Source organism: Macaca mulatta, chromosome X, assembly GCF_049350105.2.
Source record: "Macaca mulatta isolate MMU2019108-1 chromosome X, T2T-MMU8v2.0, whole genome shotgun sequence".
Lineage (NCBI taxonomy): Eukaryota > Metazoa > Chordata > Mammalia > Primates > Cercopithecidae > Macaca > Macaca mulatta.
In genome coordinates this window covers 114,000,554-114,027,140 of record NC_133426.1, presented here as the reverse complement: position 1 = coordinate 114,027,140, position 26,587 = coordinate 114,000,554, and the positions used below count along the sequence as shown (strand labels likewise).

Below are 26,587 nucleotides of genomic sequence, written 5' to 3'. Positions count from 1 at the left end.
CCTTTGTATTCTCTTTTCTCCATTTGCTTTAGTGGACTATTCCTCTTTAAGAGAAGAAAGCACTGTGAATTAGCTTGAAAACAAAACAACAAAATAACTACTATAGTTGTTACTTCTGAAGCCAAGGACAGTGACCCAGGATGATTTCTAGATGGGTATAAGCCACTGAATCACATTTCATTGTTCTCAAAGCTGTTTCATTATATAATTGATACAATACCACATAACCAAAGCCCAGTTCAGGTTGGCTTGGATATGTTCTATCTCTTCTTCCGGGAACAATCTGTACACATTTAGTCAACTTGGGTACGAATAGTCTTTGTAATTAGGGCCAGGACATAGGAAAAAGATACATTTTCCACCAACTTTCTTTTCTCTCCAGAGAAGAAAAAAGTACTGATTACTGTGATGGATAATTTTAGGTGTCCACTTGACTGGATTAAGAAATGCCTAGAGGCTGGGCACGGTGGCTAATGCCTGTAATCCCAGCAGTTTGGGAGGTCGAGGCAGGCAGATCACGAGGTCAAGAGATTGAGACCATCCTGGCCCACACGGTGAAACCCGTCTCTACTAAAAATACAAAAATTAGCTGGGTGTGGTGGCACATGCCTGTAATCCCAGCTACTCGGGAGGCTGAGGCAGGAGAATCACTTGAACCTGGGAGAAGGAGGTTGCAGTGAGCTGAGATCGCACCACTGCACTCCAGCCTGGAGACAGAGTGAAACTCCTTCTCAAAAAACAAACAAACAAACAAAAAAACACTTGGCAAAGTATTATTTTTGGGTATGTCTGTGAGGATGTTTCCAGAGAAGATTATTAGCATGTGAGTTTGAGTGGACTAGGTTGGGAAGATCTGCCCTCAATGTAGGTGGGTGCCATCCAATTTGCTGGGGGTGCAGAGAGAACAAAAACAGAGAAAAGGCAAATGTGTTCATCCACCTTGCTGTACCTGAGATACACTCTTCCTCTCCTGTCCTTGGACAACAACACCAGGCTCCCAGCCTTTGGACACAAGCACCTCCCCTCCTCACCCCCATCCCCTCCCCTCAGGCTTTCGACCTTGGACTGAGAGTTACACCACTGGCTTCCCTGGTTCTGGAGCTTGTGAATTTGAATTGAGCCACTACCAGCATCCCAGGGTCTCCAGCTTGCAGACAGCTTGTTGTGGGACTTCTCAGCCTCCTTAACTGGGTAAGCCAATCCCTCTAATAAATTCCCTTCCATATATCTCTCTCTATCCTATTGACTCTGTCTTTCTGGAGACCCCTGACTAATACAGTTACTGCTTAGACTTGCCCCATAGCTTAAATTTAGGGCATCAACTTAAATTCTTAAAATATAGCCTTTTAAAAAGATGCTAAAAAAGCAAAGTAGGATGCTTTTTAGGTCCTGCAACATCATGGACCTAAATTCACAGATACTAGCTTATTTCAGTTAATCCCACCCTCAACTTTTGCCCCCACAGAAGAAAGTCGTGTTGGTAGCTTAAATGTCAAATTCTCTGTAAGAGCTTAGTGTTCTTTTTTTTTTTTTTTTTTTGAGACGGAGTCTCGCTCTGTCGCCCAGGCTGGAGTGCAGTGGCTGCATCTCAGCTCACTGCAAGCTCCGCCTCCCGGGTCTATGCCATTCTCCTGCCTCAGCCTCCCGAGTAGCTGGGACTACAGGCGCCCGCCACCTCACCCGGCTAGTTTTTTGTATTTTTTAGTAGAGACGGGGTTTCACCGTATTTAGCCAGGCTGGTCTCGATCTCCTGACCTTGTGATCTGCCCGTCTCGGCCTCCCAAAGTGCTGGGATTACAGGCTTGAGCCACCGCGCCCGGCCAAGAGCTTAGTGTTCTAAGACAACCATTTTTTTTTCCAAAATCTCAGTCTTTTCATTATATTTCATCATTTCATCTAGTCACAAACTAGATGCTTGGTAGTTGTACATATATAATTAACTCTAGAAAATATCTGCTAGAGTATTTATTCCCTTAATAGTTCATATAGAAGTGATGAACATCTTTTCATTGTTCATCTTTTCAAAATTTACTCCTTGGTAAGTCCACAGTTCTACAATAATGTATGAAGCAAAGTCACACAAGCTTTATAATTTATTCATAAATAATTCTGAAATAAACTGTACAGTATAGAAGAAGAAGAGGACATTGAGACAATTCCTAAAATAGATATGTCTATTTAAGAAGAAAGATAGGAAATGGGAGCAAACAGAATTTGTAAATGTGCCACACTTTTCTTTATATTTATTTTAAAGTGAAGGATTTCAAGTGACTACATATAAACACAGTACCCAAAAAGTCAATGCTAACAATTATTAGTGCATATAAAAAATGTTTTTAACCTAACTATATCCAAGCATTAAAAGCACAACTGAAGAAGCCAACTATAATACTGTATGCTCAAAAGTGTTCCTTACTCAAGTAAATATGTTGATAGTACAGTACATCAAACTATTTATTACCTGCATATTCCAGAACAATAGTGAGAGCCTAAACAGAGAACACTGTAAATCATTTGATCAAATCAATGGAAAAGCAACCAAATAAACTTCTCTGGTAATAATAATGACCAATTGCTACGCAACTGATTGTATCACAGTGTAAGTGTAAATAATTAGCATACGTTTTTCAGACTACTGAAATAAGTGGACCAACCATTTCATGATCATATTTCAATTATGTAATTGACCATGAAATATTCTAACTTTTTAAACCTGTAAATATTCTACTCAGCTATCACTATAAAAATGGAATAGTTTATTTATATGAGAAAACATATTTCTTTTTTTTTTTTGCTTGCTTTTTGAGATGGAGTAGCTGGGATTAGAGGCACCTGTCACCATGCCCAGCTAATTTTCGTATTTTTATTAGAGAAGGCGTTTCACCATGTTGACCAGGCTGGTCTCGAACTCCTGACCTCAAGTGATCTGCCTGCCTCGGCCTCCCAAAGTGCTGGGATTACAGGCATGAGTCACTGCACCTGGCCAAGGAAATATATTTCCTAACAGAGTAGTTGAAATTACTGTAAATGGTCACAATATCACTAGAATTGAATTTTGTCCCTTTCCAAAATATGTCAGAATAATAAAGAGAATATAGAAAACGATCATTTTTTTCCAAAGTTTTTTAATTGTTACCAATGCCATTTTACCACTTTTTATCTTTTTCATGCAGTTTCAGAAGAAATTAGCAATATCTAACTCTCTTTTCATAGTCATGGTGATTTCAAGAGTTTCAGTCTCTGGGATATAGAATGCCTTGGCACTGGCACATTCCACCAGCTCAGGAAGAGTTATCAAAAGCTTCCTAGAAAAGCCAACAACAAAATAAAACCTTAGCTTCCTAAAATGATGTATCACTTTCAATAAGACAATCACAAACAACATATGCCACTAGAATGTTAGAAACCAACCCCCCCCCCCCCCAGTATTTAGATAGTGTAAATATTGGATCAAAAATATGCCTAAATAATGCAAATAGTATACCGGTTTTTTTGGACTTAAAAATCCGAGCAGTTGTTTTGGCTCCCCTATTTTTTTCCGAATTGACCTCATTTTACATAGTCTCAGGCTATGTTTACAGGCATAGAAATAGAACTATGCTACTTTTAAGTTTGCTGGACAGATCTGTTGCCACTCATACTTATGTATAGATGGAATGTGGCCAACGGATACAAATTTGAAAACTGGAATGGCTCTATAACATTTCTGCTAACATAGATTTAAGCAGAGTCTCTACCATGGGTGTAGTTTTTGAAACTGAGGCTGGGAATGATTTCAATACCAAGTCAATGAAAGTGCTTCTCTCTCCTTACTTCTGATTCTTTCTACTACACATTGACAAAACTTCCCTGTGATAGATTGCTAGGTTTATTTTGTGGTTTATGGTTCAGCTGCTGGATAGTTTTATGCTTTAGATACATTGCTGGGATGAGACATCCATAATTCTGCCGTATTGGCATGAATCTAAATTATGCATAGGGTCAACACATGCTGGTTTTGGAAGAAAATTAAATGCATGAAACACTTGCTACCTCGCATTTTCAGTAGAGAAGGTCTGAGTATCTCTATAAAAGGTGGACAGGATGCTCTTTTAGAAGGTATAATATCCAAATAAGTAAAGGAATATGGTATTTTTAGGGGCACTTACTAGGTTCTTGAATTGAGAACTAGTTTGTATTTGAAAACAAAATGCTTGAAAATCAATTCCTTCTTTATTCCTTTGCAAAAACCTAAGTTCAGAAGACTGGGTTCATTAAAAGTATTTATTACACATTTATGGAACCTGAAGGATAAATTTTCTGTGACTCTTGTTCCATTCCATGTGGGGTAGGAGAAACACTTCATCTGAACACGTTGCCATTAAGTGGCAATGCATTTTAATGTAGACTGTAATATTTGGCATCTCAGAAAAAAAAAGTGAGTGCAAAAACCGTTTAGAGTCCATCCTTTAAAGCTGTTTACAATATAGGTTGTGCTAGACTTAGATTTCCTTTATACTTTATTCTATAAATGATAATATATTCACTTTTAAAAGAAAGCAAAGCTTAGTATTGTAGCTTCATTGCACGAAAATACAACTATAAATCAGCTGAAGAAGGAGTTCCAATGATAATGTGCACTTCTCTGTCCAGAGAGAAATAAATTCAAAAGAGACAGTTAGTGGCCATTGGAATGATCCATCTACGCCTGCATTTCTGTCTAGTTCTAAGTAGTATGGCTTCACATAATAAAATGTTGAACAATAGAACTGTACAACTGATTTAGGCTCTTAGGAGAAGGGAAATATTTTCGTCGCCTGTTTTATTGTCTTATTGTCTGTACTGAGATTTATATTTAAACAAAATAAAAATTCTCCAAATACTTATCCATGTACAATTCATTGAAGGACAGAAATGTATCTTATCTCGGTGCTCCCTTAGTGTCTAGTGGAAGACTTTATAAATGTTGAGTGAATAAATAAATGAAGGAGTGAGTAAATAAATGAAGCAAGTATTCAGGTCACCACAAAATAACATTTGAATAATTACCATAGATTAGTACTATAAGATATGAACAAACATTTAAACCCAATACCTCTACTTTTACATTGACAATGTATTTGCATTTTCAGAAGTTATAGTCTAGGCAGTGATCAAAGGTTCATCCAGTGTTAATTTTCATTAGAAATTAAATGCAACAATAATACATGAATATAAATACAAAAAATATCTCTACAGTGAACTCAAGTTTAGAGACTTACATGCTTATATTTATATTAGAGAGTTTAAGTTGATGTTGCCCACAAGAGATTTAAGCAAAGGACATCCTGGTTTCCAGCATATTTGCATAATGAAATTTTTATCTTATATAATTAACAAAATTATTTGACTTACATATCTGGGTTAAAAACCTTTTTAAGGTTTACTGAAAGAGACATAACTATTTTCAAAGAAAGTGCAGAAATAGCTACTGAGCTGCAAGTCAATTATTTCATTTAGAAAACTTCTTTTTTAGGTATCAGTCTTTGAAAATCAGTCAACTCCCAATCTGAACTAAAGGAGCACAGCAAATGTGTGAGTAATCTAAAGTAACACTCAACCAAAAATTAGCTTACATTTGTCTTTAGAATGTGTTTTTATTATCACATTCAAGGTATTCATTTATGAAATTCTTAGAATTCACTTAGAAAAATAATGAAATCTCATATGAAGACTTAAGAGATCATGGTAAATTATCCAATTTTCCCCATCTTTCCTCCTCTCCATTTACTCCATGTTGGGAATCTACATGCCAAAACAACCAGTTGAAAAAAGTGAAGAATTTGGCAAACTGCTTTATTTATTTTGGTTATATAATGCTAAATACCTGGGTTTTATTGATAATTTGAATGCAATTGACTATTGTTTGACAGAAATCACTGGTCAATTCAGTTAAAATAAATTCGCTTGTTTCTGCCTTATAGATAACAAGAACAGAATGTCCTCTCAAATCTTTCTCAGATTGGATAAACATAGCGTTATATGATGTCAAAGTTAGAAACTAAAGAAAGTAGGTGTGAATATCAATAAACTCGAAAACAAGACACATTCCTGATAATGCAATTTCAGAGAAAAGTATGGCTCTAAAGGATTCTCAAGTATTCAGGAAACATGATTAAAAACCTTAATTCTATCTTCTGTCTTCTATCTTAGTTAAGCAGGTTTTCTTAAGAGATGGTACCTCTCTGCACTGCACATTTAATATATAAGTACACTATGATCCAAAGGACCTAGTGTAGCCCATGTTCTATGTGGAAAAGTACATCTAACCCAAAATGTATCCTCACAGAACAATCATCTCATGTTATAAAAATTGTATTCACTATTTCTGCTGTCTCCATCAATCTTTAGGTAGCTGCTATGGCATTGCTGTCATTACAGATATCTATCAAAACCCACTAAATGAAAGTCTCACGGACAGTGAGAACTGCTAGGGAAACAGAAATTAACTCCATGGTGTGTAGACATGTGTGTGCTCTTAACAAGCTTGCAAATATCATGGAAGATTGAATGTTCGTTTAACCAATTTTCCTTGTAAAGGTTATGTGGAAGAGTAAATTCGTGTATAAAATGCAACAAAAAGGGTACAATACTCCTTGAAGTAAACAGCAGAAATAGTGAATATAATTTTTATAACATGAGATGATTGTTCCGTGAGGATACATTTTCGAAATGATGTAAATAATGAGAAAATATTTGATATATATTTATATGTAGACCATTTTGGGTTAAATGCATTTACTACAGGAGCCAAGATTAAGCTACATATGCATATTGGGTTGTTTACACATAGGAATCTTTTGTAGGAGGGATCTCCTTGTCATTTTCTTGAAGTTCTAAGCTCAACAAAGGAGAATTATAGGTACTGATAATGGAAGGAAGAAAACGTGCCAGCAACCGCCTGCCTCCCAAATCCAGTTTGAAATGTTCATGAGTTACAGAGTTAGGACCACAGCAGTGAACCAATATGTGCTCACTGCTCTATATCCAGATAAGATGTGCACAAAGCAGTGAGGTATTTAGATAGTAATTGATGGCAAGATGTTTTTGTTGATTTATATGAAAACAATCAAATTTAACCTTAGAGCCCCACAAAATGAAAAATGTTTAAAGGTATTGCTTCCCTTATGTAATCAATGTACAAAAACCACATATAAGACTTACAACTTAATGGCGTTTTCATTTCTAGTTATTTTTTCTGATAGATAAACTGTATCTGGGTGTCAAGAATTGTGTTTTGATAGCATTAACCCACTCCAAATGTATGGATGCAAAGTAGACAAAAGCCCAAGTATTTCCAAACATATTTATATTAATGTAGATCAAATATCTGAATGATTAACAAAATTTTCCACTTTTCTTCAGACTTTAGGGGTGATACAAAATGTACATTTTAAAAGATAATATTGACTGAAGACTCATTAATATTATAATACACTATTCCAGTTCTAAGTTTTACTCACTTCTGAGGAGTACGAAGGTCAAGGATTGTTTCCTGGATATCAATTTGAATATCAGAAGGGTTTGTATTTGGCAGTTTAATTTTAGCCTGAAAGAGAAAATGAGAAGAAAAATGCTGTTATCTTGGAGAACAATTAATTTGAAGAATATAAGAATATATGGGGAAAAGAGACTAATATTTACTGTCAACTATGTGCCAGGCTATGCCCTATCTTTATGTCAATCTTGAGCAGCAGAGATTATTATCTCCATTTTACAGATGGAGAAACTACAACAGAGAAATTTAGTGAGTGGTCCAAGGGCAACCTCCCGTAATCTGACTAAGGTTTCTGGCTCCAAAGCTATACAGAAACACTTTGGTTACTTGACTATAACCTTCATTTTCTGAAGGTACATAGCAGTACACCTGTTAGAGTTGGGGACCTTCAACTGCCTTTATATCAGTTGGCAATTTGTATAAAAAAATGTTTAGTTCTCATGTTGGGTATGAGTTGGTGATGCCGTCTTATAGTCTTCTGTTATAAATTTCCATACCACATTTTCTAGGGAGGTGTGGGAGTTCAGGTGTTATCAAAACAAAAGAGAAATAACAATATGACTCCCACCTCCCCAAAAGGACAACTTCATGGTTTAGTAAGATTTCATTTTAAATGTCTCATCTCAATTACCACTTGGCCCAGCAATTCCGCTTCTGGGTATATACCCAAGAACACTGAAAACAGGTTTTCAAACAAAAACATGTACATAATGGTTTTGCTTATAGGAGCCCTATTCATAATAGTCAAAAGGTGTAAGCAACCCAAATGTGCATCGACTGATGAATAGCAAAACAAAATGTGTTGTATCCATACAATGGAATATTATTCAGCCATATAAAGGAATAAAGTACTGTTGTATGGATGAATCCTGAAAACATTATGCTAAGTGAAAGAAACCAGGGACAAAATGTCACATATTATAGGATTCTATTTATATGAAATGTCCACAATAGGCAAATCTTTGTTTTGTTTTGTTTGTGGGAGACGCAGTCTCACTATGTTGCCAGGCTGGAGTGCATAGGGCGATCTCGGCTCACTGCAACCTCTGCCTTCCCGGGTTCAAGCGATTCTCCTGCCTCAGCCTCTCGAGTAGCTGGGACTACAGATGCGTGCCACCACACCCAGCTAATTTTTTGTATTTTTAGTAGAGATGGGGTTTCCCCGTGTTAGCCAGGATGGTATCGGTCTCCTGACCTTGTGATCTGCCCGCCTCAGCCTCCCAAAGTGCTGGAATTACAGGCGTGAGCCACCGCACCCGGCCCACAATAGGCAAATCTATACAGGCAGAAAGGAGATTGGTGGTTGCTAGGGGCTGGGGAAATGGAGAAGAGGGGAGTAACTGCTTAATGGGTATGGCGTTTCCTTTAGGGTTGATGAAAATGTTCTGGAATTAGATACTGGTGATGGTTGCACAACATCGTGAATATACTAAATGTCACTAATGGTAAATTTTATACTATGTGTATTTTTACCACAACACAAAGTCTATCTCTTACTCTACATGCTTTCTCTTTTTGATGGAAGTTGATGTCTATATATAGGATAGCGTGGCATATGGTTTCCATAAACAAAGAAATGAAAATGCAGCCTAAGGTTCAGGTAAATTATGACGTTTTCTCTAAAATGAGATAGAAGACTTGAAATATTGGACATCTGGTGAATTCATGGCTCGAATGGCCAGAGGGAAAGCAGTAAGTTATGAGGAAAATACATAATAAATAAATAATGCGACAAATTGAGATTTCTTGTAAGAAGCTTAAAGTAGGCAATTGTGTTTTTGCAATATAATGTGTTTGGAGCAATACATGTTTGTGAGTTATATTTTACTTTATTAAATCTGTATATAAACAAAGATTTGTAAATAGAGCTCTACAGGTGCTACTATCTAAATACTATGGTTAACATTTTCACTCAAAAAAAAAACTGCCTCCTAATTTATATTTTGAAAATTCAGATCTTCATAATCAGAGATGCTACAAGTGAGAGACATATGGTTCTCAGGGGGTAGTTATAGATGCTCTGCCTCAAAGTAAATAAGCATTCCATTCAACAAAGAAAGTTCCACCCACTTTTACTGTAATACTCAGGTCTGATGGTCAAATTGAGATCTTCTTTAACGTCACATGTTAACTCATGTCACCTCAAAGAAGAGATACAAATATTTGTTTCTTTAGTCTGAAATGTTTAGAATTTTCATGGCAAAATATTATTTTTCCAGGGTTAAAATGCCAATTGAGAAAGGAAAAAATTATGACATGCAAAATTTAAATACAATTTCTGGGTAGAACTTTAAAGTGGTTCTTAAAATCATTTGCTGTTCTAGTGAAGGGCAATTCAGAAACAACTCACTAAACTCACTAATTTTTCTTCTTAAGGAAATTAAAATTATATACTACAGTGGTTCAGAGAAGAGACAAGAGAAGGGACAAATTAGGTGGAATCGCACACATTAATATCTTGCAAGACAGAAGACTCAATGAGGAATCTTAACAGAAAAACAACTCCTGACACATGCATGAGATTTCTTCAGCAATACTTTAAACAAATACCTGGAATATAGACATGGATATTAATTGACCTCTAACTGATTGTGCTCAAGACCTAACTTGTTAAACATTAGTAAACGTAGGATGATGTCACTGACCAAACAATTTAAAGGGATTGATGTTCCTTTCTTTACACAGGGTGCAAATTGAATTTGTTTTAAAGAATAAGTTATTTTAATAGGTAAACTAAGGAAAACTTTAAAAATTCATTGGGAAACTTTTAACCTTTTGGGAACTCAACCTTTGAAATCAAACTTACGTTTAAATTCTGCTTCTGTTACTTTTTAAAAATTATTTATTTATTTTTGAGACAGGTTCTCACTCTGTCACCCAAGCTGGAGTGCAGTGGTGTGATCATGGATCACTGCAGCCTCGACCTCCTGGGCTCAAGCAGTTCTTCCGACTCAGCGTCCTGAGTGTCTGGGACCACAGGTGTGCACCACCACACCTGGCTATTTTATTTTATTTTATTTTTTGTAGAGATGGGGTCTTGTTATGTTGCTCGGGCTGGTCTCAAATTCCTGGGCTCAAGTAATCCTCCCATCTCGGCCTCCCAAAGTGCTGGGATTACAAGTGTAAGTCACCATGCCCAGCCACTTATTCCTCTGGAATACATAGTACATCATCCCTTATCTCTTAAGCCTCTTTGAATATTCTCAACTTCTTAATCTAACTGAAATCTGGATCTCCCCGACTACACTGCTTCCCCTATAGTCTTCTCAGTTGGTGCCTGTTTTTATTTTTTCCTCCCATTTCCTTTATAACACTGGGCCTGTCCCTTACTTCCAGTTAAAAAAAAATCTCATGTCCTCCATTATGCTAAGTGAAAAATGCCAGACACCGAAAGAAAAATACTGCATGATCTCTCTTAAATGTGGAACCTAAAAAATATCTAATACATAGAAATAGAAGAATGGTGGTTGCTAGAGGTGGGGTGGGAGATGAAGAGATGCAGGTCAAAGGATGGAAACTTGGGTTATTTAGGATGAATAAATCTAGAGCTCTAAGGGATAGCATGAGGACTATAGTTAATATTATACCAAGTAGTGGAAATCTTCTAAAAGAGTAGATTTTAGGTGCTCTTACCCCCACATACACAAAAGATGCTACCTGAGATGATAAATATATTAATTAGCTTGACTGTAGTAATCACTTTACTGAGAATATGTATATCAAAACATCATGTTTTACACCTAAAATATACACAACGTAAAAACTCATGTTCTTACGCTATACCACCTATTACTTGGAATCGTTTACTAATTCCTGGGACAATTCCCCTGATTTCTCTAAGAATAGTTACTTGTTCTTTACTGATATTTCTAAGATTACCTCCTGTCTTAAATCTTGACATTTTAAATATACACTTAGATTAACCTTTCTAGTCTGGGTGTGGTGTGCACACCTATAATCCCAGCACTTTGGGAGGCTGAGATGGGCAGATCACTTGAGCTCAGGAGTTCAAGACCAGCCTGGGCAACATGGCAAAAACCCATCTCTACAAAAAATATAAAAAGTAGCTGGGCATGGTGGTGCGCACCTGTACTCCCAGTTGCTTGGGAGGCTGGGGTGGGAGGATCACTTGAGTCCAGGAGGTCAAGGTTGCAGTGAGCCAAGATCACACCACTGCACTCCAGCCTGGGTGACAGAGCAAGACTCTGTCTCAAAGGGAAAAAAAACCTTTCTAACATTGGAACCTCACTTCCTCATCTCTTTCAGGTATTCACTCAAATATTGCCTTCTTAGTGAAGGCTTTCGTGACCACACTATTAAAAATTTCAGCCACCACCAACTCTAGTATGCCCTGTCACTTCCTCCTCCTTTTGTTTTCAGAGCATTTTAACCTTCTAATATACAATACAATTTATGTGTTTATTTTATTTATCTCTTCCACAATAAGGTAAGCTCTGTGAAGGCAGTGATGTTTATGTTTTGTTTGCTATCCTCTATACTTAGAACAGTACCTCTTGACTCCTGTGATGGGAGAGGAGTAATGCATCTATGAACTATTTTTAAAAAGACAGGTATGGTAATATGTTGGGAAAAAGGCTTATGGGGTGCCTACATAAACTGGCCATAAAAATATGGGACAATAAGTTGTGGAAAGCCATAAGAGGCCTCTGACGACTCGACTCCTGTGATGGGAGAGGAGTCATGCATCTGTGAACTATTTTTTAAATGACAGATATGGTAATATAGTACTGGACTGTTTCAAAATGGTAGCATTATTAAAATTTATCCATCTGGCCAGACACAGTGGCTTACGTTTGTAATCCTGGCACTTTGGGAGGCCAAGGTGGGTGGATCACTTCACGTCAGGAGTTTGAGACCAGTCTGACCAACATGGTGAAACCACATCTCTAGAAAAAATACAAAAATTAGCGAAGTATGGTGGCGTGCACCTGTAATCCCAGCTACTCAGGAAGCTGAGGTGGGAGAATTGCTGGAACCCAGGAGGTGGAAGTTGCAGTGAGCCAAGATTGCACCACTGTACCCTAGCCTGGGCAACAGAGTTAGACCTTGTCTCAAAAAAAAAAAAAAAAAAGAAAGAAAGAAAAGAAAAGAAAAATTTACCCATCAATTTAAAAAGATGACCTACTGTTTTTTTGCCCTAGTTTTGGACAATACATACCTCTACATTTTTATACGTCAGAGGTAAATATTTTTACAATTTCAAAACAGAGACCCATCACCTTTAATTTTTTTCTTCATTTTCCTATAGCTTATCGTTGTTCATGAGAGTTTTTATAAAATACTTGGTAGCAAATCATAGGCACTCAACAAATATTTGTTGAGTAAATGAATGAATGAATGCAAGGATGGTTCCATATTAAGAAATGTGCTAATATAATTTACCAATAGATAAAAACTAAAAAATCATATGATCTTCACAAATGGTAAAAAGGCATTTGATTAAATTCATCATCTATTCTTGCTTAGAACTCTTAAAATCAGAATAGATGAACAGATCCTTAACACATAACCCAAAAGTCAGTATCTAACTAAATGAAGAAACACTAGAACCATTCCAATTAAAGTGAGAAATTTATATTTTTGTTCCCATTAACCAACCCCACACCTCCCCTTCCTCAATGACCCCTCCCAGCCTCTGGTAACCATCCTTCTACTCTCTATGTCCATGAGTTCAATTGTTTTGATTTTTAGATCCCACAAATAAGTGAGAAAGTGTGATGTTTGTCTTTCTGTGCCTGGCTTATTTCACGTAACATAATGATCTCCAGTTCCATCCATGTTGTTTCAAATGACAGGATCTCTTTTTTTATGGCTGAATAGTGTATCTCTATTACTTACCCATTTTTTTTTTAATTTTTAAAAATTTAAAATGAGAAATAAGAAATGAAGTTCAGTATTCACTATTATTACATGATATAGTTCTGGAGGTACTAACATGCAATTAAACAAGAAATAGGTTAAAATGGTTGGAAAGGAAGAAGTAAAATTTCATTATCTGAGGGACTAGGTGGAATACCCAGGTGGAATGAATAACAAGGAATTGGGAAATAACTCGGCATATTGACGGATCAAAAAGAAGGCCAAGATAAGCAAAACATAGCAAACAAAGAAGAAAGTGTCACATTGGATGAAACAGTAAAAGTAGGTAAGGGTCAGATCACACAGGGCCCTTCCCTACTTTTAAGATAAGGAGTTTGGATTTTCTTCTATGAGCGCAACAGGAAACCATTGAGGGCTGTAAGCAAAGAGGTGATGTGGTCTGATTTACTTTTTTTGAGATGGAGTCTCACTCTGTCACCCAGGGTGGAGTGCAATGGCATGATATCGGCTCACTGCAACCGTCGGCCTCCCAGTTTCAAACAATTCTCCTGCCTCAACTTCCCAAGTAGCTGGGACTACAGAAGTGCACCACCACGCTCGGCTAATTTTTGTATTTTTAGTAGAGACAGGGTTTTGCCATGTTGGCCAGGCTGGTCTCGAACTCCTGATCTCAGGTGATCCACCCACCTTGGCCTCCCAAAGTGCTGGGATTACAGGCGTGAGCCACTGCGCCCGGCCCTTATTTACTTTTAAAAAGAATCTCTTACACTCTGTGTGGAAAGGCTATAGGGAATGAAGAGTCAAAGCAGGGAGATAATGTCATTAAAGACTCATAATGGTCCAGATAGAGATGATGATGGTTAGTAACGTGATAGCAATTGCAGTGGTAATGAAAATTAGATGGATTTATAATATATTTTGAAGGTACAGCCCAGTAATACTTGCTGATGGATTAGACATGAGGTATAAAGGAAAGAGGAATGATGGATGATTTAGGTTTTTAGCTTGAACAACTGGGTGAATATTATTGCCACAAAGAAGATGAATGAGAAAAAGGTTTATAGAAGACAATTAAGAGTTCTGTTTTAGACATGTTAGGTTTGAGTTGTCTATTAAACAAAAAAGTAAGAGATGCCAAGTAAATAGTTATATGAATCCAAAGCTCATGGAAGTGTTCAGAACTATAGAGATAAATGATATTTAAAGCTATGAGACTAGGTGAAAAGAGAATAGGTAGAGGAAAAAAAAGACATAGGTCAAATCTCCAGAGAACTTAAGGCAGAATAGGAAGAGCCAGTGATTTGGGAGCGAAAGTGAGGAGGAATGCCTAGTGATTTTGGAAGAAAAGAGTGAAGTCTTTCCTTACTCCTTAGTGAGAATGGGGTCATTAAAGTAAAGAGAAAACTGTGTTTCAAGGAGAGAGCAGGCCAGGTGCAGTGGCTCACGCCTGTAATCTCAACACTTTGAAAGGCCAAGGCAGGCAGATCACTTGAGACCAGGAGTTCGAGATCAGCCTGGGAACCCTGTCTCTACTAAAAATACGAAAATTAGCCAGGTGTAGTGGCGTGTGCCTGTTGTCCTAGCTACTCAGGTTGAGGCAGGAGAACAGCTTGAACCCAGAAGGCGGAGTTTGCAGTGAGCCAAGATAACATCACTATACTCCAGCCTGAGCGACAGAGAGGAACTCTGTCTCCAAAAAACAAACAAACAAACAAACAAACAAAAAAACAAAACCAAAACAAAACAAAACAAAAAAACAAAAAGAGAGTAGTCAACAGGGTGGAATGCTGCTGAGTAGCAGCACCCTCATATCTTCAATCCCTCTTTATCTAAGCAGTGTTTTTAAACTAGAGGAAAGCAATATGGGCATTTTGTGTAGGACAATTCTTCATTCTTGAGGACTATATCTCTTATTGCAAGATTTAAGGCAACCCTGGCCCTGAATACTAAATGACAATAATATTCTGCAATCAGCTGGGCATGGTGGCCCATGCCTGTAATACCAGCACTTTGGGAGGCCGAGGTGAGAGAATTGCTTGAGCCCAGGAGTTTGAGATCAGTTTGGGCAACATAATGAGACCCTGTCTCTACAAAAAATAAAAAACAAAAATTGGCAGGGCATTGTGGTGCATGCCTGTAGTCCTAGCTACCAGAGAGGCTGAAGTGGGAGGATGGCTTGAACCCAGGAGGTCGAGGCTGCAGTGAACTGAGATCAAGCCACTACATTCCAGCCTGGGTGACAGAGCAAGACCTTATCTCAAAAAAACAAAAAATTCTGTAATCATTGTGACAACCAAAAATGCCTCCACCGAGGGGCCCATACCATGACTATTTTTTTTTTCACTGTTTGTTCATTACCTCTAGTGACACACAGTAGGAACTAAATAAATATTACATGGATGAATGCATGGATTCTTGTCATCAGCTGAAATGCATACATAAATCTCTCCTATCTTAAAAAAACTCCCCTAAATCTTGCCTCCTTCTTAATAATCATTTCCTCGTTCTCCTCCTCTTCACCACTAAACTTCCTCAAAGAACAATCTATATTTGCTGGCTTCTCTTCCTCACTTCCTCTTCTCTTCTCAGCTTTCTTCAATCTAGTGTTGACCATGCCACTGAAGCTGCTCTCTTCCAAAGATCACCAAAGACTTCTTAATTGACAAATCTCAAAGTTCCTTCTACATCCTAATCATGGTTGACAGCAACCAATACTATTATGGTTTCCCTCCCATCTCTGAATATCTGTCTCAGTTCCTCTAGCTTTGTTCATCCCTCAAGTATTGGTAATTTCCAAGGTCAATCTGTGAATCTGCTTGCATGGAATCAGGAGTTTCTGCCAGGTCCAGCTTAAGGATTCCAGACCATGTGATTCAGATATTTTGATGAAATCTCAAAATGACATCATCAAAATGTAAAATTACTGATACATATATCAGGTAATATATATATGACATCCTTTACCTTTATTCCATCCTTGACCATAGCCTATCTCAAATATATACACACTCTCTCTCAATTTTTCTCCATCTCACTATGAGGAACTTTTATCATCAACTCTACTAATTTTGGTATTGCTTAAAATTTTACATATATATTACTTTCATAATCAGAAATATACTGTCTATATGATTAGATTAGCTTTTAAGGAAGTATTTGTTACCATGTCCCACAACCATCATCATTATGAAGGAGCGTTATGACATTAACTATAAATGTATATATTATGAATATATTACTGAGACAACTATTAGAAATTTAATTGAAGGTTTACTGTGCTGCCTCGAACTGATAATAAGGAATCATATTACAGATCAAATATCCTTCCCTCTGCCACATGATCTGGTATACAACCAATCAAACAAGGTTAACACAATCAGGAAGCCTACCAAAAAAAAAAAAAACAAAAAACAAACAAAAAAACAAAACTAGGTCCATCCTCTAGAATGGAATAGAATGGAAAACAAAATCTATTTCATTATGAAGCAGCCAAATCCATTTTTTCTTCATTAAAAGTAAACAAATATAGGCCAGGCACGGTGCCTCACGCCTATAATCCCAGCACTTTGGGAGGCTGAGACAGGCCGATCACCTGAGGTCAGGAGTTTCAGACCAGCCTGGCCAACATGGTGAAACCCCATCTCTACTAAAAAATACAAAAATTAGCCGGGCTTGGTGGTGCATGCCTGGAATCCCAGCTACTCAGGAGGCTGAGGCAGGAGAATGGTTTGAATTTGGGAGGCAGAGGCTATAGTGAGCTAAGGCTGCACTCCAGCCTGGGCAACGGAGTGAGCCTCTGTCCAAAAAAAACCAACCAACCAACCAAACAAACAAACAAAAACTAAACAAATGTAACTGTTTTAACCTTAAGAAAGCAATCAGGATTTGAAGAGCAGACCATTCAGGAAGCAAGTGACTTCTTAGAGGATGAGCAAATACTTTGCTCAAAATGATTGATAGCACTTTCTGAGATAAATATGTGTGATAAACATGTGACTGCTGGTTGTGTCTGTCTGCCAGATGGTGACTGACTTCTATCCCATCCTTGACTCTCATCCTATTCTCAGTGAGATTTAAAGATGGGGGAAGGATCATATCCTAGGGAGGAGGTGATGTTGGGGAAAAAATAGGCTTAGTGGCTTGTTTCTTGGGTCATATCAGAATGTCCCCTTATCAGTATAGATCTATCAAAGTAAAACATCAAAATATGTGTTAATTCTAGGTCAAAGAGCATCAAGCTGTCTGCAAGCTGCCTTTCCCCTCTCCTAGAACAAACAATGCATAATTTGGCAGAATACCAATAACCTTAGCCCCACTCATTTTCCGATTTTGGCACCATGGGTGAAAATGAGAATCTCCTGACCTATTTTTCCAATACACCCATCCCATTTCCTGCCACAAATAATCCTATGGAAAATTAGGGTATCTTGCTACATATTTTGATACCTATAGTTCCTTTTTCCATACTCTCAACTAGCACCCAAGAGGTCCAGTACTTCAGTCAGTCTAGCAATAACCAGTAGTCAGTAATAGCAAAACTGCAATTACTTTTGCACCAACATAATATCACACCCATCACAGTGAGAGCTTCAGGGAGAGGGATGGAGAATATAGCGAGGATAAAAAGAAAATTAAAAACCAAAACAAAATGAAATAAGCTAGGGCCTTCCACTCATGGGGGTTAAATAAAAGCATATATGTCATCTAGGAAAAAGAAGCCCTCTAGATCTCTTATTATTTTTCCATTAATGTATATGAGTATTTGGAACCTCGTAAGCCTGACCTTAGTTTATCAACTGTAATCAGGATGAGAAATTAGATTAGCATCTTGCAAACTGTGTTCCAAGGAGCCTCAGCCATTCTCCTAAGAGCTGCCTCATGGGTGATAGTACCTTTTTAAACAAGGCAGTGGTACTTTTTATGTTTACTACACTGGGCTTACTCATAGAATTTTATTTGGGAAAAAAAAAAAAGCTTGACAGCTAGAAACAAAACAAACCTGTAAACCACTGGCTAGCTCTAGCTTTAAAATACCTAAATATAGATTAATGCAAGGGAAACTTGGTGGCTACAAACTCAGGAGTAAAGCAGTTGCAGAGGATAACAATAGGGCAGGGAGTATTTGGATAATGGGGCTCTTTGGGTTTGAGGTTCGAAGGGTTTGCTGAAGACATTCCTAATGCAGAATTTTGTTTAGGACCGTTGCTTTGACTTAGCATTCATAAATCTTGCTTTCTTATTTGGAGTCTGGGGAGGGTAAAGGAAAGGATGGCCCTTGTGAATTTTTAAACCCTAAATCACTTCTTGTACGTAAACAGATTGTACTCCTATTGCCTTACTCGGTTTAAGTAAGGGTTCTCTTCTTAAAGTTTTTGGATTGGATTGTTACATATAGACCAGGTCCAGGACTCAAATAACATATTCAGGCAATTCTCAGGTACAATTTTCCCCACATTTTAATGCTTCTGATATTGAGATGCACCGCACAATCAATGGTGGTGTAATATGGTATTATACCTATTTTCCTCTGAAACATTGTTATTGTTAAATAAATGGCGCATTTACAATTTTATGATGTCTTAGATTCAAGGAAACACCATATTATCAACAAGAATGATAAGCATATACATTTGAGCAAGAAATACTTCAGGTGGGCTCAACAACCTATTTACTCTGAGTCTTGTCAGTAGAGTAAGCAATGATAGTGGATGGTGTCATTAGTATGCCTATAGGATAACACTCAAGCTACAAATAAAAGCTACAAGCTTTTATCTTTTTTGAGAGTCAGGTTATTAGTCCATTATTACCCACACTTACTCTTTATTCTTGTTATATTCTCTGCTTACTCAAATATGCCATGCTATTTCATGCCTGGATATCTTTCCATGTGCTCTTTCTTACCTCTGCTTGGAATGCCCTTCTTAGAATGTTGTCCACTGTAGAAATATTATCCATTTGAAGTTGATCCCTTCCCGCTTTATGTCACTATGTACCTGATATATGCCTTTATTTTTCTATCTTTAATTTTTATGGGTACATAATAGAAATATATATTTATGGGGTGCATGAGATATTTTGATACATGCATATAGTGTATAATAATTACATCAGGGTAAATGGGGTGGGTTTCTATCACCTAAACCATTCACCATTTCTTTGTGTTATGAACATTCCAATTGTACTCCCTCAGTTATTCTAAAATGTACAACAAATTATTGCTGACTGTTACCTTTTGTTGTACTATCAAATACTAGATCTTATTTATTGTATCTAACTATATTTTTGTACCCATTAACCATCCCTACATTTCCACCTCCCCACTGCCCACTACCCTTCCCAGTCTCTGGTAACCATCATTCTATTCATGGTATATGCCTCTAAATATGTACTTACCATACTGAACTACAGTGATTTATTAGGTGTCAATCTCCTTTACTGTAAATTCCTTGAGGACAATTGATTGTTTATCATTTATTTTTGTATCTCTAGTACTTAGGATAGTCTGTGGTATGTAGTAACTTTCACTAAGTGTTTAAAGATTTAATAAATGAAGAAACAAAGGGAAATAAAGGAAAGAAAGAGAAAAGGAACAGTATACACGTGACAAAGTACCATAGCATCAACAAATGTGTTATTTGCTGCTGCCTTTCAGTGGTGTCCATGACTTATCCCAATCTTCTGAACTTCTAGTAGACTTATAATTGTTTACACTGAGTTTAATTCTTAATAATAAAATTAGTTCATTTTTGTTAGTTTTGTCTCCCCAGTTGATTATAAATTCATTTGAGAGAAATACCAAGTCTTCTGTATACACTTACTGAGTTTTAGATAAACCATATATTTCTATTATGAGGTATGATTTAGTTTCTGAGATTCTTCATTCAGGATACCTTTATTATTAAAACTAGAGGCAATTTTTGCATGAGAGAAACGGTAAGGCTTGCAACAGTTTTATTTATTTAGGGCCTAGAATTCCTCCAGAATTTAGAGCAATCCCCAACACTACACATCAAAAACACAATTTAACAATAATTTAAGAGAGAGGAATTTCAATATTACTGGTAAAACCCTGGGAGCTAATTACTTCAAGATTACTTGAAACCTTAACTCATTAGAGTTTGAAAAATCTCCTGAGGTACTTAAAGCCACTATTCCCATTATGTTACTTGATTCAATTGAATGTCTTAGATTTTGCTAATAAGAGAAAACCTGAAATTCATGCAAAAGAGAAATTCTATTTATCATTTGCTTAAGGAAAAAATATTACGCATCTCCCATGGGCACCACAGTATTCTATAATGTATTGTAAGAAAGGAGGAAAAAAAATAGAAGCAAAGTTAGTTCCTGATCTCAAAAAATAAATTTTTAACACAAGAATTACTTGTTAATGTTGCTAAAATGAATCAAATTCCGCATTCTAGGTTAGGCCTAGATTTTTCAACAAGGTCATTATGAGGATGAAATAAGCAAAAGTAAGGTGGTATCATTGATATTGTTGGTATTGCTACAACTGTTATACAGAAACAGTGACCTGGTAAAGGATGCTCTCCAACATTCTGTAGCGTCATTCAGATAAGAAAGCAAAGTAACATTTTAGATGTCTTTCTTAATGTTTTTAATCAGAAGTCAGATCCCAAAATTAAGAAAATCCCTTTCTGTGGGATTTAACCACGTTGTAAGCTTAGTCATTACAAGAAATACAGAAATAAGAGATAAGACAGATGCGGGGAAGGAGATATTTCATTCTGATTGCCTGTCAATTCATCAGAAGTTAATAACCAATCCGTTGGCATGCATGGGACGGAACTAGGATGAAAGAAAATCCAGTCCAATCCAATTGGGAAGTTTTAATAGCAATAAAATTAGAAATTGTGCATTGTGTCATATGATTCTATTACGTTTATCTGTAAATCTCATCCAAATGTGTAAACTTAGTTTATTTTGTACAAGTTAACAATTTTAAACTGTCTATCCCATTATTCCCCTAGTACCTGAAACATGGCAACCACGATTTTTAAAGAGTTTACAACCTTGCCTACAATATTATGTATACAATAGTCAGTCAATTTAGCTACAACAGTCATATAGAAAATGAAGAAGGGGAGGAAAGGCTTACCACTAGTTCACTGCAACAACTTGTTGAGGAGTCCTTTCTTGACAACCCTAAAAATATATCTTCAGTTCCCACCTGCTGTCTGAATATAATCTCATACCTGAAAAAAAATCAATGATTATAGGGACTCAGATGAAAGAGCAATTTCCTGTCAAAGAACAGAAAACTAGAAACTTATGAGGACATGCTATTAGAAAAAATACAAAGACTAAATAAATAAAATGGTTGCAGGTCTTCAGGCATATAATAGAGCATAAAGGAAAAGAAGTCTAGAAATGTGGTCAAAAATAAACACTGAAAAGCAGGATTGCTATTATTTTCTAAAATAAACCTTTAACTGTTTTAGAGCTAGACAAATAAAATAGATTGAGGGAACTTCTAATAAGATTCTAATAAGAGTCAAAGTAGAAGAAAAAAGGGAAAGTCTGTTCCTGAAAAACAATGGCTCAGAAAAATACTGAGTCCATAACCTGGGGATTGATAGAAACCTTCCTCTGCTAAGTTTAAACCACAGAGCAGAGGAGAAAATTCAGGTTTAGTACTGTTTCTGTCATTAACTGTGGACCTTGGTCAAGTCACAAACTCATGGGGTCTCAGTTTCTACATTTGTATGATTTATGGGAGGGAGGGGTGAATTTCAACTAAATGATCTCTATGGCTAAAATTCTACAATAGAAACACTGGTAATGTAGTCAGCACAGCTACACTACAGTGCTTAGAATCTAGTCTTACAGAATTCTGAATTTAATGAAAGATTTTCCTGATATTTCACCGCTCGCATGACAATTCACAAATCATTCCTCCCTTCCAAATTTGGGCCAGGAATAGAATGGTTTGTAGAAGCATCCACCACAAGGTACCCCATCTCTTCGGATAGAATGAAACAAATACTTACAAATTATTATTGTTATTATTTTGCTTAATGCTACCTTAACAAAGAAATTGTAAATCTCTGGATAGTAAGACTAAAGGACTAGATTGAACTTCTGACCATTTGCCAATAGGAACGCCCAAAAATAAAAAAGGGATTTCTCTGAGTTTGAAGATGGCTAACAATAAGCAACTATTTGCTATGGGGCACTTTGCTCTTAATAGGCTATAACATCTACCAAGTGTTTATGAAGGTGAAGCCAGGTTAAAACAAACAGAAGGGATTGATCTATATGTTCATTACTCCTAAATGGATTTGATCAAGCTCCTGCTCTTATCCTGAGCTCCAGACACAATTTTCCAACTGCCTACTACATGGGTTTGTCTGGATGTCCCAAAGAGAACTCAAAGTGTACATATCAAAAACCAGCTAGTCATGGTGGCTCTCAACTGTAATCCAGTGCTTTGGGAGGCTGAGGCAGGAGGATTGCTTGAGTCCAGGAGTTTGAGACCAGCCTGGGCTACACAGTTAGACACAGTCTTCACAAAAATAAAGTGTGCACCTGTAGTCCCAGGTACTTGGGAGAGTGAGGTGGGAGAATTGCTTGAGCCCGGGAGGTTGAGGCTGCAGTGAACAATGGGCGGAGCCGGGGGGTGGGGTGTTGGCGAATAAAAAAAAACAAATTTAGTTGAGCGCTGTGGCTCACGCCTGTAATCCCAGCACTTTGGGAGGCTGAGGCAGGTGGATTGCTTGAGGCCAGGAGTTCAGGACCAGCCTGGCCAACTTGGTGAAACCTCGTGTCTACAAAAACATACAAAAAACATTAACCAGGCCTGGTGGCATGCACCTGTAGTCTCAGCTACTTGCGAGGCTGAGGCAGGAGAATCGCTTGAACCCAGAAGTCGGAGGTTGCAGTGAGCCAAGATCACACCACTGCACTCCAGCCTGAGCAACAGAGTAAGGCTCTGTCTCAGGAAAGAAAGAAAGAGAGAAAGAAAGAGAGAAAGAAAGAAGGAAGGAAGGAAGGAAGGAAGGAAGGAAGGAAGGAAGGAAGGAAGGAAGGAAGGAAGGACGGATAAACTCACAGATTCTTCTTAACCTATAATTCCTATCAAAGTTAATGGCATTATCATTTCCTTGGTCACCCAAGCTAATAACTTCAGCATCATCTTTGATGCACTCCTCTCATCCATTTTATCGAACCAAATACCAACTTTTCATTCAAAACTCACTCAAATAAAGACCCTCATACTTCTCCCCAAGGCCAGTGCCTTAGTTCAGCTCCTTGTTATTTTTTTACTTGGCAACTTGTGATTCTTCTTTTTTGAAATGCTTGTTCATATTCTTTACTATTTTCCTCTGTATCCATTGAGAAATTTTAAAATGTATTTTCATAAGGTAGAAGATAAAGATTTAAAAAATCTTATAAAGCAATTTTCCTCATAATAACCCGAAGTTATTATTCATTTAAAGCTTTCATGGATGTTCTATCTACCTAACATCAAACATCAGGATGAAAAGGGAAAAATTACTCAAATTTGAAGTTTGCTGCATATGCATATTTGACATTTGTTAGACAATATGACAAATAAGTGACTTAATTATTACTTTTCATATGGATATGTGGGCACTATATAAGCATAACCTCAAATTTACTCTCTTCATTCTCTAAGAAATGTTTTAAAATCTCCTTTGATTTTTTATGAGGTTTATGGTCTTGACATTGTTTATTTGAAAGCTGGATACTTCTTTCTAGTTAATTATCTGCAGTCTCCCACAGCTTCTATTTTCAGAATTTATGTAGAAGATGGAAGCATGGAGTTTTTTGTTTGTTTGTTTTATCCTGGACAATTTTGACTGGGAGCGGTGGCTCATACCTGTAATCTTAGCACTTTGGGAGGCTGAGGCGGGCGGATCGCCTTAGGTCAGGAGTTCCAGACCAGCTTGGCCAACATGGTGAAACCCCATGTCTACTAAAAATACAAAAATTAGCTGGGTGTGGTGGCATGTGCCTGTAGTTCCAGCTACATGGGAGGCTAAGGCAGGAGAATCGTTTGAACCCAGGAGGGGCGCAGGTTGTAGTGAGTAGAGATCGTGCCACTGCACTCCAGCCTAGGCAACAGAGGGAGACTCTGTCTCAAAAAAAATATACATATATAAAATATAAATATATGAATATTTAAAATAGATATATAAATATATATAATATATAAATATAATCTAAATATATATAAAATATATATAAATATAAAAAATATATAAATATATATAAATATATAAAAATGTGTATATATATATATATATATACTGGATAGTTTTGTATTCAGTATTAGAAAACTTGTCAGATCACTTGCCATAAAAGTCTTTAAGAATTTATATAGTACATTATAATTTAGTAAGTGTTGGCTTTGTTTTACCCTGCTATTCTAAATCGTCAATCCAAATTTTATTTCAAAATACATATATGTAAAGCTTAGTCTATTTGACCAATAATTTCATCTATGTATATAAATATATTTTAAGGTTCATTAAAAGTATGAGTACTTTTAAAATAATAATAAAAGGCTTTTTATAGTAATTATAAATTTCATATTTATAACTTGATTGTATTGGAAAGGCTACAAAGCAAGTCTTGAACCCTGCTTGCAAAACACACTGAATACTAAACATAATCTTAGAATATCTAGTAAACAAGTCTGGATAATAATTGATAATTGGAGAGAGAACATAGCCTTTTACCAAAATTGTGGAACATTGAGTAATTAAAAGCAAGTCCTTGACAATAAACATGGCATTGTAATTTAGTTTGTATGAATGCTTGCAATTTAATGGGCTGGCTTTCTCCAACTGCTAGTTCCACATTATACAACAAACTGACATTAAATATAAATGTATAATGGAAATGACTATATTTTTCATTTTTTGCTAAATAATAACTGAAAGGAAGGTGTTATGCTTTATTACTTGTTTCTGCTCTAGAAGGAAAAAAAATCATCAATTACAGATGCTTTCTGTGTGTCACTGTAGTTTTATCTTTTATGTGGTATGTTACTTTATGACTCTTGTAAAAAATAAAATGCTATCAGATGACACAGCTAACTTAAACTCCTAAAGACATTCCGGCTTCATTTGACTTACTCTGGGATTTCTCTAACATCCCACATATCATCATGTTCTGCTCCTTCTGGAACCTCTTCTGAATTCCAGATGTCATCGTTATTTTCCTCGCTGGTTTCAGGGATAACTGTGAAGAAAGAGAAGATAAAGCTGAAGCTCATGCTTTTTCCTTCTCTAAATTGCTCCTGTTCTTCTTCACACTCAGTTTGGGATCATTGAAATAAAACATTATTTGTAATCACTAGCTTGTTTTCTGGTCAAAACAAGCTAAATTAGTAACTACTGACTAAATGTTTCTATCAATACAGAACCAATACATTGTAGAATTGTAATAACAACTGTAGAGAATTTGGCAAAAACACATAAACAAAAAGGAGAAAATAATCTACAATCCAACTGCCTGGAGATGATCAATGTTGGTATTCTGGTTAGTATTCTGTTGTGTATCATTCCAGTCTCTCTCTCTCTCTCTCTCTCTCTCCATATACACATGAAAAGAAATATTATACATTTTTCTAGAAACATAAATAGGATTATATTTAAAAATATTTTTATGTAAAAGAAAAAATCACAACTACAATCAATCGAATGTGGAGAGAAATGTCTTATCTTGCATTGTTTTTACTATACAAAAACCCCTTGATATCTTTTCCATGCAAGCATGACATAATTCTCAAAATAATAATATCAATTAAAGAAACTGAAAGCAGTGGATACAATGATCATTTTTTAGTCCAGGATTTTCCTCATGTAGACACAAGCTTTAAAGAAAATCTCTACCACTTGTCCTTTATGCAGAGCTGAGCATGAGGTTGGGTTTCTGCATGTCATCTTTAAATGTTTAAAAGTGGATAGGCTCCATAGGCATGCAAAAACCCAGCTTACATTTGTTTTAACTATTGTAGTATCCAGTGGAGACCTGCATTAGGTGCAGAACACTGCTTTGAGTCATTTTAAGCATTCTCAGAAATGTACCCAATTGTCAGGTTTTCAATTCTGGCAATTCTTTTGAAATTATCAGCTTCTATCTAGCATGGGCTTTGTAAAGCCTAACTACAGATTTATATGTAACATTTTACATATGAATCTTTGCCTTCAGAATTTAAAGATTATTAGACCTACACTATCA

General features: G+C 36.6%; 2 protein-coding genes across 4 annotated transcripts in view; one reads left to right on the top strand and one right to left on the bottom strand.

The window, feature by feature from the left end:
• The first annotated feature begins 1,048 nt into the window (after nt 1-1,048).
• NUP62CL (nucleoporin 62 C-terminal like) overlaps nt 1,049-26,587 on the top strand; it is a 107,077-nt gene continuing 81,538 nt past the window's right edge. For both annotated transcript variants that reach the window (XM_015127963.3, XM_077989568.1), the window contains exons 1-2: nt 1,049-1,191; nt 5,495-5,553. In XM_015127963.3, coding sequence (XP_014983449.1) covers nt 5,550-5,553 — 4 coding nt within the window. In that variant the 5' untranslated portion in view covers nt 1,049-1,191; nt 5,495-5,549. The remainder of the gene's footprint in view (nt 1,192-5,494; nt 5,554-26,587) is intronic.
• Nucleotides 2,214-26,587, bottom strand: part of DNAAF6 (dynein axonemal assembly factor 6) — a 37,467-nt gene continuing 13,093 nt past the window's right edge. For both annotated transcript variants that reach the window (XM_077989573.1, XM_001094814.5), the window contains 4 exons: nt 25,480-25,585; nt 21,474-21,570; nt 7,482-7,567; nt 2,214-3,305 (listed from right to left, as the gene is read on the bottom strand). In XM_077989573.1, the coding sequence (XP_077845699.1) occupies nt 3,176-3,305; nt 7,482-7,567; nt 21,474-21,570; nt 25,480-25,585 (419 nt within the window). In that variant the 3' untranslated portion in view covers nt 2,214-3,175. The remainder of the gene's footprint in view (nt 3,306-7,481; nt 7,568-21,473; nt 21,571-25,479; nt 25,586-26,587) is intronic.